Genomic DNA, 16596 nt, shown 5'->3' with positions numbered 1-16596 from the left:
CAGGGCACTGTCCTTGGACTTTCTCAAGGCTAGAACTTTATCCCTTGAGCCACAGCACCCAGAAATGGTAAAATTTTGATCCACACCATGGAGCACCTTTCAGTACAGAAAGAAAATGTACAAGCAAAGTATGAGTAAATAAAGGCAATGAGAATGAAACAGTGGGAATTCAGTGATTTTCCCTTACAATACTCATAAATGACATTACTGTATCTATATACTACAACATACTTTCTTTCTGCTGCTTGTTTTAGAAGGGTCATCTCCAGTTGTAACTGAGACATTCTGCCTTGTGGCTAGATCACCATCTACACAGTTAATTGGACTTGAATTATATTTCTGGCTTTGCCCTGATTCCATTTGAGACTTCAGCCACTGATTCACCTTTTCTATGTACAGAACAAGATATTTGTAAAGTTCTTCATATTCATTTCAAAAACCCCGCAGATATAAATTATTATTTTTACACCAGAACTGTTAGAATTTGCCTTCATAGAATAGGATGAGGGTCTCTTCTCGGTTTTATGCTGGTAGTTTTTGGAGTCATATCAGAATATGACAACATCTTAACATTTTTGCAAAGGTAGAAAGAAAATAATTTCTTAGTGTTGATCCTAGCAAAGTTGGCATGTATAAGACCTTTTGTGAAACTAAAATGTCCCGACTTGTGTTTTCTTTGGTAAGTTATGTTGTTTTTATTTACTATATACTTTGGGCTGCCCTCATGATCCTCTGCCTCAGCCTCCAGTGTCCTGAGATTAGAGGCATGAGCTATCACATCCAACCCTCAGATTTTCTTAAGGGAAATCTAGTAAATTTGTAGAAAAATTTCCCAGTACTTTATCTTTAAGTGATCTTAAGTCATGTCCCCTATTTATTTATACACATTTCACTTTAGATGGTTCTTTTACTATTTCTCGGATATTGTTTCCTTTTGTCTAGCTAGAATTTCATTTCTACCTTCTGTATTCCAGGGCACAGTGTCTGTGTAATTTGAATGGAGTGGGTGACAATAAGGGGGGAAGCCTGGCATCTGATATATGACCAAGTTGCTAAAAATTCTGCTCTTACTACCAGTAAGAGCCATTGAATTAGAAGTACTCTTTTGAGCACATAGCTATGCAAGTGTGTGTTACTTCTGAGGATGTATAGCTATGCATGTGTGTGTTACTTCTGAGGATGTACATTATAAAAGTGTGTGTGTGTGTGTGTGTGTGTGTGTGTTTCAAGGGAAGGGGAAAGGGTGATTACAGCAGCTGTTAAGTAGGTATGAGTGAGCACAGAGAACACTGTTGTCTAATTGAGCTCAATTCAAGCATATCCTTAAGATATATCAGTTTTCTGTTAAGTAGATGAGAAGTAAAGACATAAGAATCAGTACTCTTTCAGGTATGACTGTTCCTCTTTGGACACCAGCTGCCACCTTGAATTTCTCAAAAGTTCTATTTTGCTTCTACTTGGTTCCGTGCATTTGATATATGTTTTGGGGCTAAATATTTCTTTTAAGTAATACTCTCATTGAAACTAAACACATGCTTTCATTTGTTTAGACACAAGCATTTGAAAATGAATTAGGCACTGCTAGAGTGGCTATGCTAGGAAGAAAAGACTTTCCCTTTCAATTATTTATTATTGTTTCAATTAAAAATATTTAAGCTTAAGAGAAATTTGTCACATTTTTAACTACAAAAATGTAAGTTGGATCCAGGCACTGGTTTCTCATGTTTTGTGATCCTAGCTACTCAAACGACTAAGACATGGTTAGAAGCCAGCCCAGAGAGGAGAATCTGTGAGACTCTTATTTCCACTAAACAACCAAAAAAGCCAGAAATGGACCTGTGCTAGAGTGCTAGCCTAGAGCAAAAGAGGGTCAGGGATAGTACCAGGCCCTGAGTTCAAGCTGTAGGATCAGCATTTAAAAAGTGAGTTGATCTTAAGTGAGTTAGTACTGTTATGGTTGAAAACAGAACTCAATTACTATAGGAATGATATTCTAAGATTTTCTCTGATAATTCTGAAAATGCATGGCTATTTTAAACACAGAAGGCCAAATGGGAAATAAAGTATATTTAAAAATGATGTACTTATACAGTTCCACTCATAGATACATGCCCAAATGAATTGAAAGCAGATATTGAAACAAAAACTTACACCTGAATATTCATAGCAGTACTATTCACTATATCCTGAAGATAAAAACCTAAATGCTTATCAGTAGATAAATGGATAAATAGAATATGACATATCTATATGACTGAATATTATACAGTCATAAGAATTTAAGTACTAATGCACACTAGAACATGAATAAACTTTGGGAAAATTATGTTGAGTGAAAGAAAGCAGAATCAAAGGCCATATATTCTCTGACTCTGTTCATACAAACTATGCCAGCATTGGCTTATCCATAGAGAGAGAAAGCAGATTCATGATCTCTAGGGTTTGAGGGATGAAATGGAAAGTGACTGCTTACTGGACATAGAGTTTCCATTTACAGTGATAAAATAGTCCTGAAATTAGTGAGTGGTGGTAGTTGTACAATACTTTGAATGGATATAATGCATTTACATGCTTTAAAATGAGGACCAGTTATGATAGCACATATTTGTGAGCCCAGAACTTGGGACATAGAGGCAAGAAGATGGTGAGTTTAAGGCCACCTTAGGGTTTCATAGTGAAAACCTTCCTCATAAACTGCTCCCTGCAGAAAATTACTTGGCAAATTTTAAGTTTTAGCTATATTATCAGAGTTTTTAAAAATGGGAAATAAATTTACACACACACACACACATACTCACACTGAACATCCATAGTAATAATAACTTACTGAAGAAGAAAATTTAGATATTCAAAAAGTATAAAGAAATGCAAGCCATTCATAATGATCGTATTATTATGTAATTACTTTTTAACATTTTAGAGTACAGACAGAATTCATTCTCTGAATTCTCCATACATGGACCCAACTGTGGATGGAAATTATTTGAAAAAAATATAACATCTATATTGAATATGTAGATACATTTTGTCTTATTATTTCCCACACAATCTAATATAACTATTTACATAGCATTTATAATGTATATATTTTGTAAATAATCTAGAAATAATTTAATATATATGGTGTAACGTATGTAGGTAATTTTCAAATAGCATAATATTTTATATAAGAGATTTGTGCATCTTCAAACTTTTATATCCTATAACAGGTGTGAAGGGGACAACTGTATTTCTCTCCATACTTGATCTGTGTCTTTGTATCAATAAATTTGCATATTCTGTTACATATCTGAGATCATGTGCAATGCAGTTAGTATTTAAAAGATTTGGATGGGGCCGGAGTTTGGCCTAGTGGTAGAGTGCTTGCCTAGCGTGCATGAAGACCCGGGTTCGATTCCTCAGTACCACATGCATAGAAAAAAGCCAGAAGTGGTGCTGAGGCTCAAGTGGTAGAGCTCTAGCCTTGAGAAAGTCCAAGGACAGGGCTCAGGCCCTGAGCTCAAGCTCAGGACTGGCCAAAAACAAAAAAGAAAAGAAAAAAAGAAAAGATTTGGAAGTCTTTGTGATTTATATGTAAATTATGCTATGATTTTTTTCTATTTTGATGAGTCTACATTACAAAAGTATACACTTCATTTTGAGAAATTTCTCATTAGAATAATCATAACTTTTTCCCACCATATTATATCCTATTCACAATAAATATCTAATATCAACCTGTAATAAAGGGTTTTATATATGTTTATGCCACAGTAGAAAACAATATCATTGCATAATTATAATAGACAATTTTAAAGTTAGTGGTAGATAATGAGTATGTTTTGCACAAGCAGAAAACTCTTATCATAGGGCTTTTCTTGTGGAAGTATGCTTGCGATTTGACCCCCACTGGTAAAGTGTGTTACTGCAGTAGAATTCCTAATTAGTGACAAAAATGCTCAGACTAAAGCAGAAAGAGGACAGAGTCTAGAGTCTTAAAACACAGAGGTTGGTAACTTCACTAACAAGAGAGACATCCTTGTGGTCATGAGAGTGATAAACATGACTGGTGGTAATAGTCACTTAATTTTCAGATCATCAGGAAAACAAATGGACTGCCACAGGGCTGGCTACCACCTTACTGTCTTGTTCATTGAAGGTTAAGTTTAGCACAATCTGTTTGGAGCTCTCTTTGGGAATATGTCTCAAGTTTTATAATGAAACTAAGGAAAGAATGTAAGATTTACTTTAGACTTAGTTTTAGGGACTAGAGTGATTATTCTTTTTTGATACAAGAAATTGTTGATAAATGGTTTCCAAGTCAGTATTGAATTAATGCTCTGTATGTTCTATAGTGTCTATAGGTAGCTTTTCAAGGAATGAGTAATTATTAAAGATAACACTACCAGCTACACATCTTGCCATAAGGACAAATCGGGGGAGTGTCATCCTTCCCAAGAATTGCTGATCAATGCCTACATCATGATCTGCTTATTTCTCTGGTGATTATGAGGATGAAGAGTGAATAATTGGGAAAATAATTAACTGATAAATTGGCCTAAAATGATAATCAAATGAGAAAAATTACTACCCACTAGGGAGAAATCCAACATGGTCTATTTTGTATCAGAACACAAAAATATATTACTTTTATTCTGTGTTCATCAATTGACAGTGTTATCTTAATTCTGAATGACAGGATGATTGACAGACACAGTGCTTTAGAAAGAAGCTCATGCAGCATGATGGAGATCTCAGAAATGGCATATAGCCTGGAATTAATACAGTGAAACATTTTGGGAGCTATGCTTCTTTTCAAACATCTAAAAGGATATATAACTGGTGACATTACAATGGGTGGAGTTAGACTTCAGGGTGATTCTAGGTGTGTCATCTCACAGCTGCTCATTTTTGGGATGATGTGGATGAATAAGATTCTTGTTTGTAGAAGAACTTGTATGGCAAGTATGCCACCAATGATTTGTAGAAGCTAATATAGCACATTGCTGACAGAAGTCAAAATATTTTCTAAATTGTAATCAGGCATCTTTTACTTCTGAGCTTTAGAGGAGATCATTTGGAGACATGACAGAAAAATGTTTTCTGTATTTTAAACTAGATGCTTAGATCATATTTCAATAGATTTTAATGACTTTCACAAATCTGAAGATATTTTTCCTCTAGCTCCCTAGATCTGATATGTCACTTGTGTACATTGCTGTTTCATGGGCAAGACCTCATGGTCCAATGACAGAGTATTTGTTCTCTGTAGTGGTATACAATACCCATGTTGGATTGTGCTGGACAGCAGGAATTTTGTGTGATTCCAAAATCTGTCCATGGACTATAAAGCTAGACTCCATCCAAATCCCTAGTCTCACTCTGTCTCTTGCATATACAAACATCTGTCATTGTACATGAGGCTTGTGGACGCCTGGCACTCAGAGAGCTGCACTTCACTTTAAAAGCAATCCCTAATGCACACCTCTTGAGCAATCACAGCTCCATTTCTGACGTATTTGCTTGCAGTTAATAATAGGGATCTTTTGTAACAACCTTCATGAGAATAAACAGATGAGATGAATAAATTGGCTACCATCATTATCTTTCATATATTTTAGAAGCTAATGTTCTCCTTTTCACACTCTCTCCCTTCATAAAGGTTTGCATGTTTTAGCTCCTCTTTAATGTACCCCTGAAACAGACTTTCCATTCATACACAGATGGTTAGCATGACTCATAAAGTCACCAAGTGAAAGGACTTCTAGTTATATGTATACGTTCTGTTTCCTCCCTTAGTTATTTTTTTCCCAACTATGATGTTCACCATATTTTACCCCTACTCTACCTTAAGAGTCCCACTTTTTTTTTGAGGCGGGCCGGTTGGTCGTGGGGCTTAGACTCTGAGCCTGGGTGCTGTCCCTGAGCTCCTGAGCTCAAAGTACCGCCCTGCCCTTGAGCAAAGCCCCACTTCCCATTTTCTAGAGATTAATTTGTAGATAGGAGTCTTTAGTGCCCATACTGGCTTTGAACCACAATCCTCAGGTCTCAGTCTCCTGAGTATTTTTTAAATATGGGTATCAAGATCTAGATTTTTTTGTGTGTAAGATACCATTTCGGGTAATTTAGATTATGTCTTGATGCTCTAATTTAACAGTTTTTGTAGCCATATATAAAGAATATACTATGCATCAACAAAGCAAAGTATGAGGAGATTAATGGAGAAACAAACTATAAAATAAAGTGACTTCTCTAAAGGTGATGTAGTTCCTAAAAATGTCTATTAGCCATTAGTACCCATAATGAAATGGGAAGGTCAGTCCATCCTCAGGCTTCTCTCCCTTCCTGCATTCCACTCAGTGTGTTTTTTTACAGCTTGCATGTGTGTATCTATATTGTGTCCAGACTTTAATAAAAATAGTGCTGAATTTGGGGAACAAGGAGAGTTAGTTTCTGTTGCTGACTGCAAATTCCCAGCCCTGTGACCTTTCTGGACTTCAGATACTGTATCTGGAAACTAAAAAATTGGACTAGGCCATAACTAAGGGATCTGGACTCCAAACAGAATATTATTCTGTGACAGATTACCTTCTCTAAAATGGCTTTGGTTTCATTTTATATCTAAATGATTACCAGTAGCCATTTGGCAGTCCTAAACAGAACTCTAGCTTTAAAAATGACCATTTTCAAGGTTAAATGTAGACAAGTGAAAAATAGTCTTTTTTTTTTTTTTTTTGCCAGTCCTGGGGCGTGAACTCAGGGCCTGAGCATTGTCCTTGGACAATTTTTGCTCAAGGCTAGCACTCTGCTACTTGAGCCACAGCACCACTTCCAGCTTTTTCTGTGTATGTGGTACCAAGGAATTAAACTCATGTTTTCATGCCTGCTAGGCAAGCACTCTACCCCTAGGCCACACTTCCGGCACAGTCCATTTTATAATGATGCTTTCTAGATTTCTTTTCCACAAAATAATTCTGTCTAGGAAGAAAAATATTTTAAGCCATTAATGCCTCTTTTATTACTGTATCTTAGTGTATGTCATATTACATATTTAAGTAAATATGAGACAAATATACTTTACAAGTGGATACTTTACTTTGCAAAAATATATACTACAGGGCTTCCTTTATTATCTTCTTCATGATATCAAGATTAATTTATTTTAAAAAGAAATTTTGCTTAAAAAACAAATTTTGTGCCAATCCTGGGGCTTTAACTTAGAGCCTGAGTATGATTCCTGAGTTCTCCAACTCCCCCACCCTGCTCCCCACTCAAAGATAGCACTCTACCACTTGAGCCATAGCTCTATTCCCAGCTTTCTTGGTCTCATAGACTTTTCTACCTTGGCTGTCTTGAAACTGTGATCCTCAGATATTAGACTCCTGACTAGCTAGGATTATAGATTATAGACATGAACCGTGGCACCCTGCTAAGATTAATTTACATAAATTCATCACACATGTAACTTTTTTTGCCAGTCCTGGTGACTGAAATCAGGGCCTGAGCACTGTCCTTGGGCTTTCCTCAAGGCTAGTTCTGTACCACTTGAGCCACAGTACCACTTCCAACTTTTTTCTATGCATGTGGTACCGAGGAATTGAACGCGGGTCTTCATGCATGCTGGGAAGCACTCTACTACTAAGCCACATTCCCAGCTAGGCCTACTTTGATTTTCTTGTGTGTAAAATCACTTTCTTCCTTCTTCCTTTTTTTTCCCTTTTGCCAAAGCTGGTAGGATGCATTTTTGTAACTTTTAATGAAAAGTAAGCTCTTTATTTAAAGATCACCTGTGTTTCCTGAATTTACTTGAGAAGTTCAGGATGTTTAATTTTTATAGAATTCTCATTATAATTAATCATTACAGAGAATTGAACTTATTCTTAAGTTATACTTTAAGCCATCACTGGTTCTTTGCAAAAGCGTACAGGATGAACACAGTCATGGTAAATGATTTATAAACATATTTGGCAGGGGCCGGGAGTTTGGCCTAGTGGTTAAAGTGCTTGCCTAGCATGCATGAAGACCCGGGTTCAATTCCTCGGTACCACATACATAGAAAAAAAGCCGGAAGTGGTACTGAGGCTCAAGTGGTAGAGCTCTAGCCTTGAGAAAGTCCAAGGCCAGTGTTCAGGCCCTGAGCTCAAGCCCAGGACTGGCAAAAAAAAAAACACATATTTGGCTTCATAGCTTTTCAAAGCACGTTTTCATTTAGCTTTCTTTAACATTTTAATAATTTTTAAAAGTTCACAGGGGCTGATTATTATATAATTCAGGTTTTTATAATCTGTGTGGCAGCTATTAGTTAAAATAAATGTTATCAGATTGTTGTTCAATGGCCTTTGTGAAAAAATTGGCAGACTTGCTTTCTTGATAGACAAGATGTCTAAGTCTCCTACATGAGTCAAAATTGGTACTAATTAGGCCTTTGGTAAGCACTGCAAAAGCCAAGAATTTTCATCCATGGAGACTGAACTAAATTTCTTAGCTAAAGGTGACTAATTTGCTGGGCTCTTAGATCAGAGCAACACATGCATTTTGGTCAAGGACCTTTGCAGTTCTTTTCACAAATAACAAGAAAAACTAACTCAGCTGAGGGGGATGATGAGCATTTTTATAGTGAAATATGTTAAAAGGTTATTATGTTCAAGTGATGAGTCTGTAATCAATTACCCCTTTTGATCTATGTTTCTAATATTTCTTGTAAAAAAAACTCAAAGTATGTACATAAAAATAATTATAAGAATTTGTCATAAAATTGTATATATTTTTATTTGCTTATTTGAAATTAGAAAGGGAAGATGGGAAAACAAGATGAGGGGAGGGGGTAGGGGAAGGAAATGGGGACAAAAGCATGAGAAGGGGTATCAGTGTCTATGAAGTAATGATCCTTCTATCTGGTGAATATAACCATAACCCTTCTATTAATTACAATAAAGAGACAAAAAGAATTTGTCATAAAATAGATAAAAATCTAAAATGTAGTCCTTAGAGATATCTCAGTTGGTTCACAAGAAAAAGATTTTAAGTCATTAAGATAAAAATTTTCTCTAGGAAGAAACACACAGAAAGAGAGAGAGAGAATATTTATAACTTACATAATTTTGCAAACAAAACAGTTTATATGTATAGTCATTTATGGTTTGCGAGAGTAAAAGTCAAAGTTACCAAGTCAAAAAAAGTGGAGTTGCAGCAATACTTTAGACTATAAATTTGGTCCAATTCTAGATACTTGCAGAATTTCAGACTTACCTCTCAAATTGAAGGGTGAAGTGAAATATTCACAACTGTAAGGACTTGGTGGGAAGCTTTAGATACTATACAGTCTAAATGATTTTTTGTAGTCTCATGTTTGAGGGAAAGGGATTGGTTAGTTTCTAAACAAATTATTGTAAGCCTCTAAAATTAACTCTGAAATTTTCTTACCCAAAGAACTATTATTCAAAAGTAAAACTTGGAGTAGGCCTAAGCTTAATTTCTTTTCCTCGTATGTATTGAAGTCACTAGTTTAACAAGGTTTGAATTAGGTTGGGGCAAGTTCTGGAAGATAAGTTCAAGAGGTTAACATCCTACATAGACACTTTTGTGGTTTTCAGAGCAATAACACCTACCTGCAATTTTTTCTACTAACAATATTAGAGCTACCAGACTCTGAGTCAGTTCTATGGACTATCCAGTATGCTATTTTGTTTCCATTTGTGGTTCCCTGAGATGTTTTGTGAACACATAGGATTGTCTTCAGCAATGCTAGCTTCAAAAGGTCAAGGGGGATGCTAAATATCCTACTTCCTCTCATTGGGAACTGAGTTCTTTCCTAAAGTTCAGAGAAACTAGCATATTGAGTCTGGCAGGTCATTCCTATCTATGTGAATGGCCAGTAACTGGCTGTGTGATTAATTACAAAACATATTGTGCCAAATGATTTCTTCCAGAAAGACATATCAAACCACTTTTGATTCTTTAACTCGTGGATTTTTTTAATGATTTTTCAAGATGAATTCACTGAAGATGAATAAAGTGAACTATAGCCTTACTGTTACAGATAAACCGAGAATTTGGTCCTGAAAATGGGGAAGATGGGGTTGCCTGTGGCATTGGCTGAGACACAATTTTACTTAAGAAAAAAAAATTCCTTCTTTTGGCAAGGACATGATCAGAAACAGATTTAGCTTTGAGAGTCACAACTGTGGAGGTAATTATGGACCCAAATGGTCAAAGGTCTGCATGGAGCCTACTCAAATGAACCAGAGCACATTTTATTCACATTTATTTCTTTTAGCCAGATGATTCTTTGTCCTCCCCACGTTTCAACCTCTTGAGATTGTTAGCCTGCTGATTAGGCTCACAAGTAAAAGTGAGACTCTTTTGTGGCATTGCTAGCAGATTGCAGGACCAGCACTTGCCTTATAGACAAAGTAGGGTATATTAAGCTTTGACTATGCAATTGTGATGAGCATAATATGGATCGTGTATTGAAATGGGGTAGAAGAGGGCACATTTTTAATGTTCTTCTGTTGAGGGTCACTGTATTAGGGGATAATAGTTTTAACTGAAGCCCCATTTATAACAAGAGGAAAGATAGCAAGGATAAATGAAATCTGCAGACAGTCTCAAAGCTTCATTATGGCCATTATTTATAATCTCTTCTACTCAAACCTTTTGCTATGTAGCAAAATTGATTAATTTGCATGTATCTCATTCCTGTGTGCACATGTGCTCTCTGGTAGAGTAGTGAACAGATAGAAAAATGGACAAGAGAGGAAAGAGGATGGAGCTGAGGCCAGGTGGAATGGGGAAACATAATCCCCCAAACTGGATAATCAAGCCCAAAATAATCAAGATATATTTAAGGGTCTTAACATTAATCTTGGTATTTATTCATTCCAAAAAATGTAAAGAAATACTCAAAAGATTGTATAATAGCATTAATGAAAATCATTTGCTGGGGGGTTGGGGGAAGAATAATGGGTACCAAGACATGTGAAAGGGTATCAATGTATGTGAATTAATGCACCTTCTATCTGGCAAATATCATGTAACCCTTTTATTAATTACAATAAAAAAATTAAAAAAATCATTTGCTATGGAATGGTTCCACAAAAATATGACTTTCTTTTTAGCATGAAATAGGAATCTGTTAAACTGGTCTTAATATTCTCTCAGCACACACAGAGCTCTTAATTCCATATCCTCTTATCTATAAGTCCTACATTTAATTTACCACCATTTGAGTTGATTCATAGCTCTGCTTAGCAAAAGTACAGTCTTGATTAAAGCAGTATTATTATAGCTGATGGACTCTGAAAGCATTTTTTTCTCAGACCTTCTAATTTTGAAAATAACCTATGGACTCTCTTAGGCTAGATTTGCAAGTCTACAAGTTTTGCTCACTTGGGTGTACTTTAGTTAGTGGTAGGATTATGTAGGAATATATTTGCTGACATCGTTTTTCTAGATCTTGTCCATTTGTCGTTAAAAATACAAGGTTACTCTGGTAGAGTTTTAGAGCATATTTCCTTCAAAGAATCCCAGCTCGTCGCTAGATAGCTAACCACTTATCTAGTTGATAGCTGCTACTATACTTTTGCCTCTTGGGAAGCTGTTGGACATCTAATCTGTCAAAGGGAGAATTCAGTTATTATGTATGAAGTTACATTTTGGAGTTGCAGCTGTGACATATGCTTCCCTGACACAATATACATTCTGTTTTGGTGCTCATTTAGTGCAAATGACTGAATTTGCAAAGCCAGTGATTTCCAGTTTGCCCAGAATTGGTCATTTTCTACAGCACGTGACAACCATTTTCTATTCTGTTGGCTTGATTGTAACTGTAATGGTTTGGTGGCAGTAAGGGTAAAGAAAATGCTGTTGCTCAACAGGTGATACAAAACAATTATACTTAGATTCTGTTAAGAATCGTATTATCATTCTGATTCTACTATTTGGAAAAAAAAAGAACCACACTAGTTTTAGTTTTACAAAGCCCCAAATTTCTATACTTACAGAGGCTTTCAGTTGTTCAGGATCAGGGGAACACAGAAAAATAAGTTGTTAATGCACTCAATAGGAGAATTTTGATTTTTAAATCATATTTGATGGAGGAGGCTTCTCATAATACAAGTGTAAAAGAGGCAATCCAATTTGTGATTAATTTTTGTTTTTGTTCAGCATGTACTTTTGATTTTGATCTAACTTCATATAAATAGCTTTATTGATTTGTAATTCACAGACCATACAATTAGTCTTAGCCTTTTTAATTGGTAAATTACTAGGCTTTAAAATCGCTGACATTTTGTTGAAGAACACAGAATGTACTCCTATGAAGAAAAGATTTATGTGTCTAAATTACCCCTCCATTTGCCTAAATTATTTTCCCCAATACCCATTGTTTGTCAGAGATGGGCTAGTTATTAGGGCTATCTAGTACAACAAGGAGAAAAATCACTTGGGGAGTTATTCCTTTCCCAAACTATACTTGCTGAAGCCTAAAACCCCTGCAATTCTGATAACCTCTGGGCCACTTCCCCACTCCCCACCAACACAGTCCTATTGAATTCGTCTGACATTCTCACCTCAGTGATAGGGATAAAATCTTTTTCTCACGGTTTTTTGACTTGACATCTTAATAAACACTGAATTTCTTTCCAATTTAAACATGACAGATTCTTTTGCTAAATGGAGTTGAAAATTCAAAATTCACTCCAATGAATGATGGAGTATAAATTGCTTCTACTGTGGATTTTAAAAAACAAATTATAAAGAATCTGATACTGTCCAAGAAAATAATTTCAAAGTAACTGATCAGGAAGTCAGGAGACAGAAAGTATTGCTAATTTGTCATTACCTCAGTGCTATGTCAGCCACTGGGGAGATTAGTAGATGCCCTTTGTTTTGCAAATGCCAGAGAGCTAAGCACTCAGACTTCTCAGCTCTCCACAGTCATTTCCCACAGTGTCTGGGAAATTTTGTTGTGTTAAACAGTTGCCCTGGGTGCATTTTTAGCAAAAGAAAATTCATAAAAATATTGATATTAAATAGATAGAAGAATAGCCACAGAGATAGGCTCTAATACAAAACAGTACACTTAGAAGATCTGACAGGCTGTAATGGATAGATAGGGTGAAGGTGCAAGGAAACAGTGAATTGGATTTCCCAGAGAACATTTTATTCTAGGAAAATCTGGAAATTTTCAGGCTAAGAATAGACACAGCAAAAGGTTTTAAGTAACCTGTTTTCCTCGTTAATACTTTTACATCCATATATATAGAAAGGATAAGGTCTGTGATTTCACTCACCTGTTCTGAAAACAATCCTCCCTTCTAGTGAGTAATGTTCACCTGCTCTTACATCTGCCCTCTAGGACCTTGAACAGCCTGATACTCTACTTGCAAACTGTTGAGCTTAGGCAGCCACAGATTTGGGAGAAAGGAATAGAGCCATTGTACTTAGAAGATTGCATTTTTGTTACTATTCTGGCAAAGAAGTTAAGAATTTTAAATCTTTCTTTAGCTTTGTGTGCTAGTCAATGTGAGATATGAAGGGAAAGGACAGGTTTGTTTTCATTGTACACTAAAGAAAACACCTTGCTTTTAAAAAAAAAACATTGTCAAAAAACATTGTCAAGACATTGTCCACATTTCCTCAGAAGGCTACCTTTTGAGCGATCATGGAAAATTTGTTTCACATTTCTCAAAATAAACAGGTTTGTTTCTAGGCTAAGATAATAGAAAGACAGTAAAAATGCCCTGTTGCACAGTGAGTCATGCTCTTAAATTCACTAATACAGTTTGATGTCCAATTGTTGGTTTTCTTGTTTTTTCTCAGTCTCCTCTAATACTTTTTACTTGCCTATATACAAGTCAAAGTTTGAATGGGGCTAGACACTTTGGGAGAGGTAAGCACAAGAAATTTTGGATGTAATCTGATTTGGTGAGTGGCCTTCAAAACAAGATGCTTACTTGGTCTCTCTTTGAAGTCAGTTGACCTTGTCTAGCTCCTTAATGTCACTGGTCATTATCTGGGGGTTGGAGCAGGATCCTTGCCACCAGCTGTGGCACAACCTCATAATGGATGTTCGAGTTTTCTCACTGCAATAGCATAGCCCCACACACATTGGGCACATATAAGTCAATATTTTTAGTCTCCATTGAACATCATAGTTGCTCACCAACCCAAAGCCAAAGCTTTGAAAAGAGAAAACTGTTATGCACTTCTAAAATCAAGGGGAAAGGAAAAACTGCAGTCTCTTGAAATTAAATTATAACCTTTTCTGTTTTTATGAAGAAGATTGTACTAATAAAACTGCCAATTTCTTTCAGGTGGGTGTACATGGCATTAGAATAGAGTTCATCAATGAAAAAGGATCAAAACGCACCGCCACCTACCTACCGGAGGTTGCAAAGGAGCAAGGTCATTGTTGAACTTTATTTCATATGCTCTGATGAAGAATTTAAACAAATTGACGAATTGAAATGCAATATCTGACCTTGCAGTTCTGTCTGATCATTGATCAATGTCAAATTGCAAGAAGTGACTCTTTTATCACTGCCACTGCAGTGTCTTTCAAATCAGTGACTTACACTGATGCAGAATATCTACACTGAAGTTTTGAACAAAGGCAAACATTTATGAAACTTGGGACTTACGTAGTTGTTGATTTGCTACTAATCTGAAATTCTGTTTTCATATATTCCACTATTCTGCAAGTATTCTTTTTTTTTTAAACATCATTTTTTTGGCCAGTCCTGGGGTTTGAACTCAGGGCTTGAGCACTGTCATTGGGCTTTCTCAAGGTTGAAGCTCTACCACTTGAGCCACAGCACCATTTCTGGCTCTTTTTTTGGTATATATGTTGTACTGAGGAACCAAACTTGGATCTTCATGCATGTTAGGCAAGCACTCTACCACTAGGCCAAACTCCCAACCCCTCTGCAAGTATTCTTATGGCATGAACAAGTCTAGCTCAACAGCCAGCCATTGCCATTGTCAGTATCTTAGGTGGCTGCCATTACTCATTCCACTAATACTGAAACTGTAGGTTTTCCATTAGGACAAAGGTCATTGTGAGTAGGTGAAGTAATATTGTTTTATATGCTTGGTACTCACTAATGAATAGACATTCTCCTATTACATGGATATAGCACAAATCTGTATGAACCAACACAAACTTCGCTCTATAGTCTTTTTGTCTTTTCTAGCAGCTACTAAATTCTTGTCTCATATTAACTGAAAGGAATATCTTTTGTCTTATAGAGCTCTTCTTCTCACCAGAAAGCATTTAAAATTTGGTTTGCCTACGTTTGTTCATATAAATGTGAGAAACATAATACTAAAATTTATCCTTATTAAATTCCCAGCTAAGAAAGTAAGCACTTACAATGGTCATGTAAAATTTATTTGGGCTGCTCTAGGAAATGTTTTAATCCTGCAGTATTATTGACTTCATAAAGCATACATAAATGTGGTTACCATCTATATCTGAACCAATAAAAATGCCCTTGAGCATTGCATACAAATATAATTGATTGATTTTGTAATTAAAAAGATACCATTAAGACTAGAAATTACCATATAGTAGTATTCAAGTCCTAAATAAGACTCAGTTATTATAGAGACATCTCTTGAAGATGTCACTGTTAGGAAGAATATAGTAGTTATGGTTTGTTACAGAGATAGGAGATAGTCATGGCCCATCTCCTAGACTCCTTGCCTTCAAATGTGGTTGAGATCTGGAAACCAATGTTGTTAGATATTATGGATAGCAATTATTAAATGTGTGGTGATGAACCTGCTTCTGTGTAGGATGAAATTTTAGTTGTTCTCTATGATTGTTTTTAGGACCAAAGGTGTTGATGGCATTTGGAGACAGTTTTAGCTGACCTCCACAAACTCATTTTGTATTTAACCAAAGGTACTTGTGATTTGTACTTAACTGCTATTTTATCTGATCAACTCTTTACAGGATGGGACCACATTCAGACTATAGACTCCTTACTGAGGAAAGGAGGATACAAAGCTCCAATTACTAATGAATTCAGGAAAACCATAAAACTGACCAGGTACATGAAGACATTTTCTCACATACAACTAACCAAGTATATGCCTTCTCACATAAATAAAGCTAACCAAGTATATTTCCAAGTATATGCTTTATAACCCTTCTATATCTTTGGTCTCTCTAACTGTACTTACTTTCCTTTTATGAAACAGTAGAAAAGTAGGCAAGGACATACTGAAGATGAATATAATGGGACTTTACTTGGCAGTAAAGCTTGTATGAGCCCATCTTTAACTCTGTGTGATTACTCTGGCCTTGTACCAACAAGCCCTCTGAGACTTTAGACTACCTTACTAGAGAAAGCACCAGAATTAGCTATTCTGCTAGATTTTTACATTGCCTAAAAGAACCCCAGGATTCTGATAAGCAGTCTTTGAATTTGAATTTAACCTTAGAATTTTGGCAGTGATCGAAGACTACCATGAAAGCTTGTTGAAAAACACAGTTGAGCTAAACCTGAATACTAAATAAATTTCAGCATGGAATAATAGGGATTCTTACTTTAAAAAGAAACCATCAAACATTTTAGGAAAACGGGATGCTGTTTCCATTTATTTCAGTTC

General features: G+C 35.9%; 1 protein-coding gene across 2 annotated transcripts in view; it reads left to right on the top strand.

Moving 5' to 3' along the window:
* Window positions 1–16596, top strand: part of Ammecr1 (AMMECR nuclear protein 1) — a 134897-nt gene that overhangs the window by 112428 nt on the left and 5873 nt on the right. For both annotated transcript variants that reach the window (XM_090326034.1, XM_090326033.1), the window contains 2 exons: window positions 14295–14385; window positions 15938–16034. In XM_090326034.1, the coding sequence (XP_090182160.1) occupies window positions 14295–14385; window positions 15938–16034 (188 nt within the window). The remainder of the gene's footprint in view (window positions 1–14294; window positions 14386–15937; window positions 16035–16596) is intronic.

The sequence above is a fragment of the Megascapheus bottae genome, chromosome X (assembly GCF_031878675.1).
Source record: "Megascapheus bottae isolate mThoBot1 chromosome X, mThoBot2.hap1, whole genome shotgun sequence".
NCBI lineage: Eukaryota > Metazoa > Chordata > Mammalia > Rodentia > Geomyidae > Megascapheus > Megascapheus bottae.
Note: the sequence above shows the minus strand (reverse complement) of the source record. Positions and strands in the feature narration are given on the sequence as shown.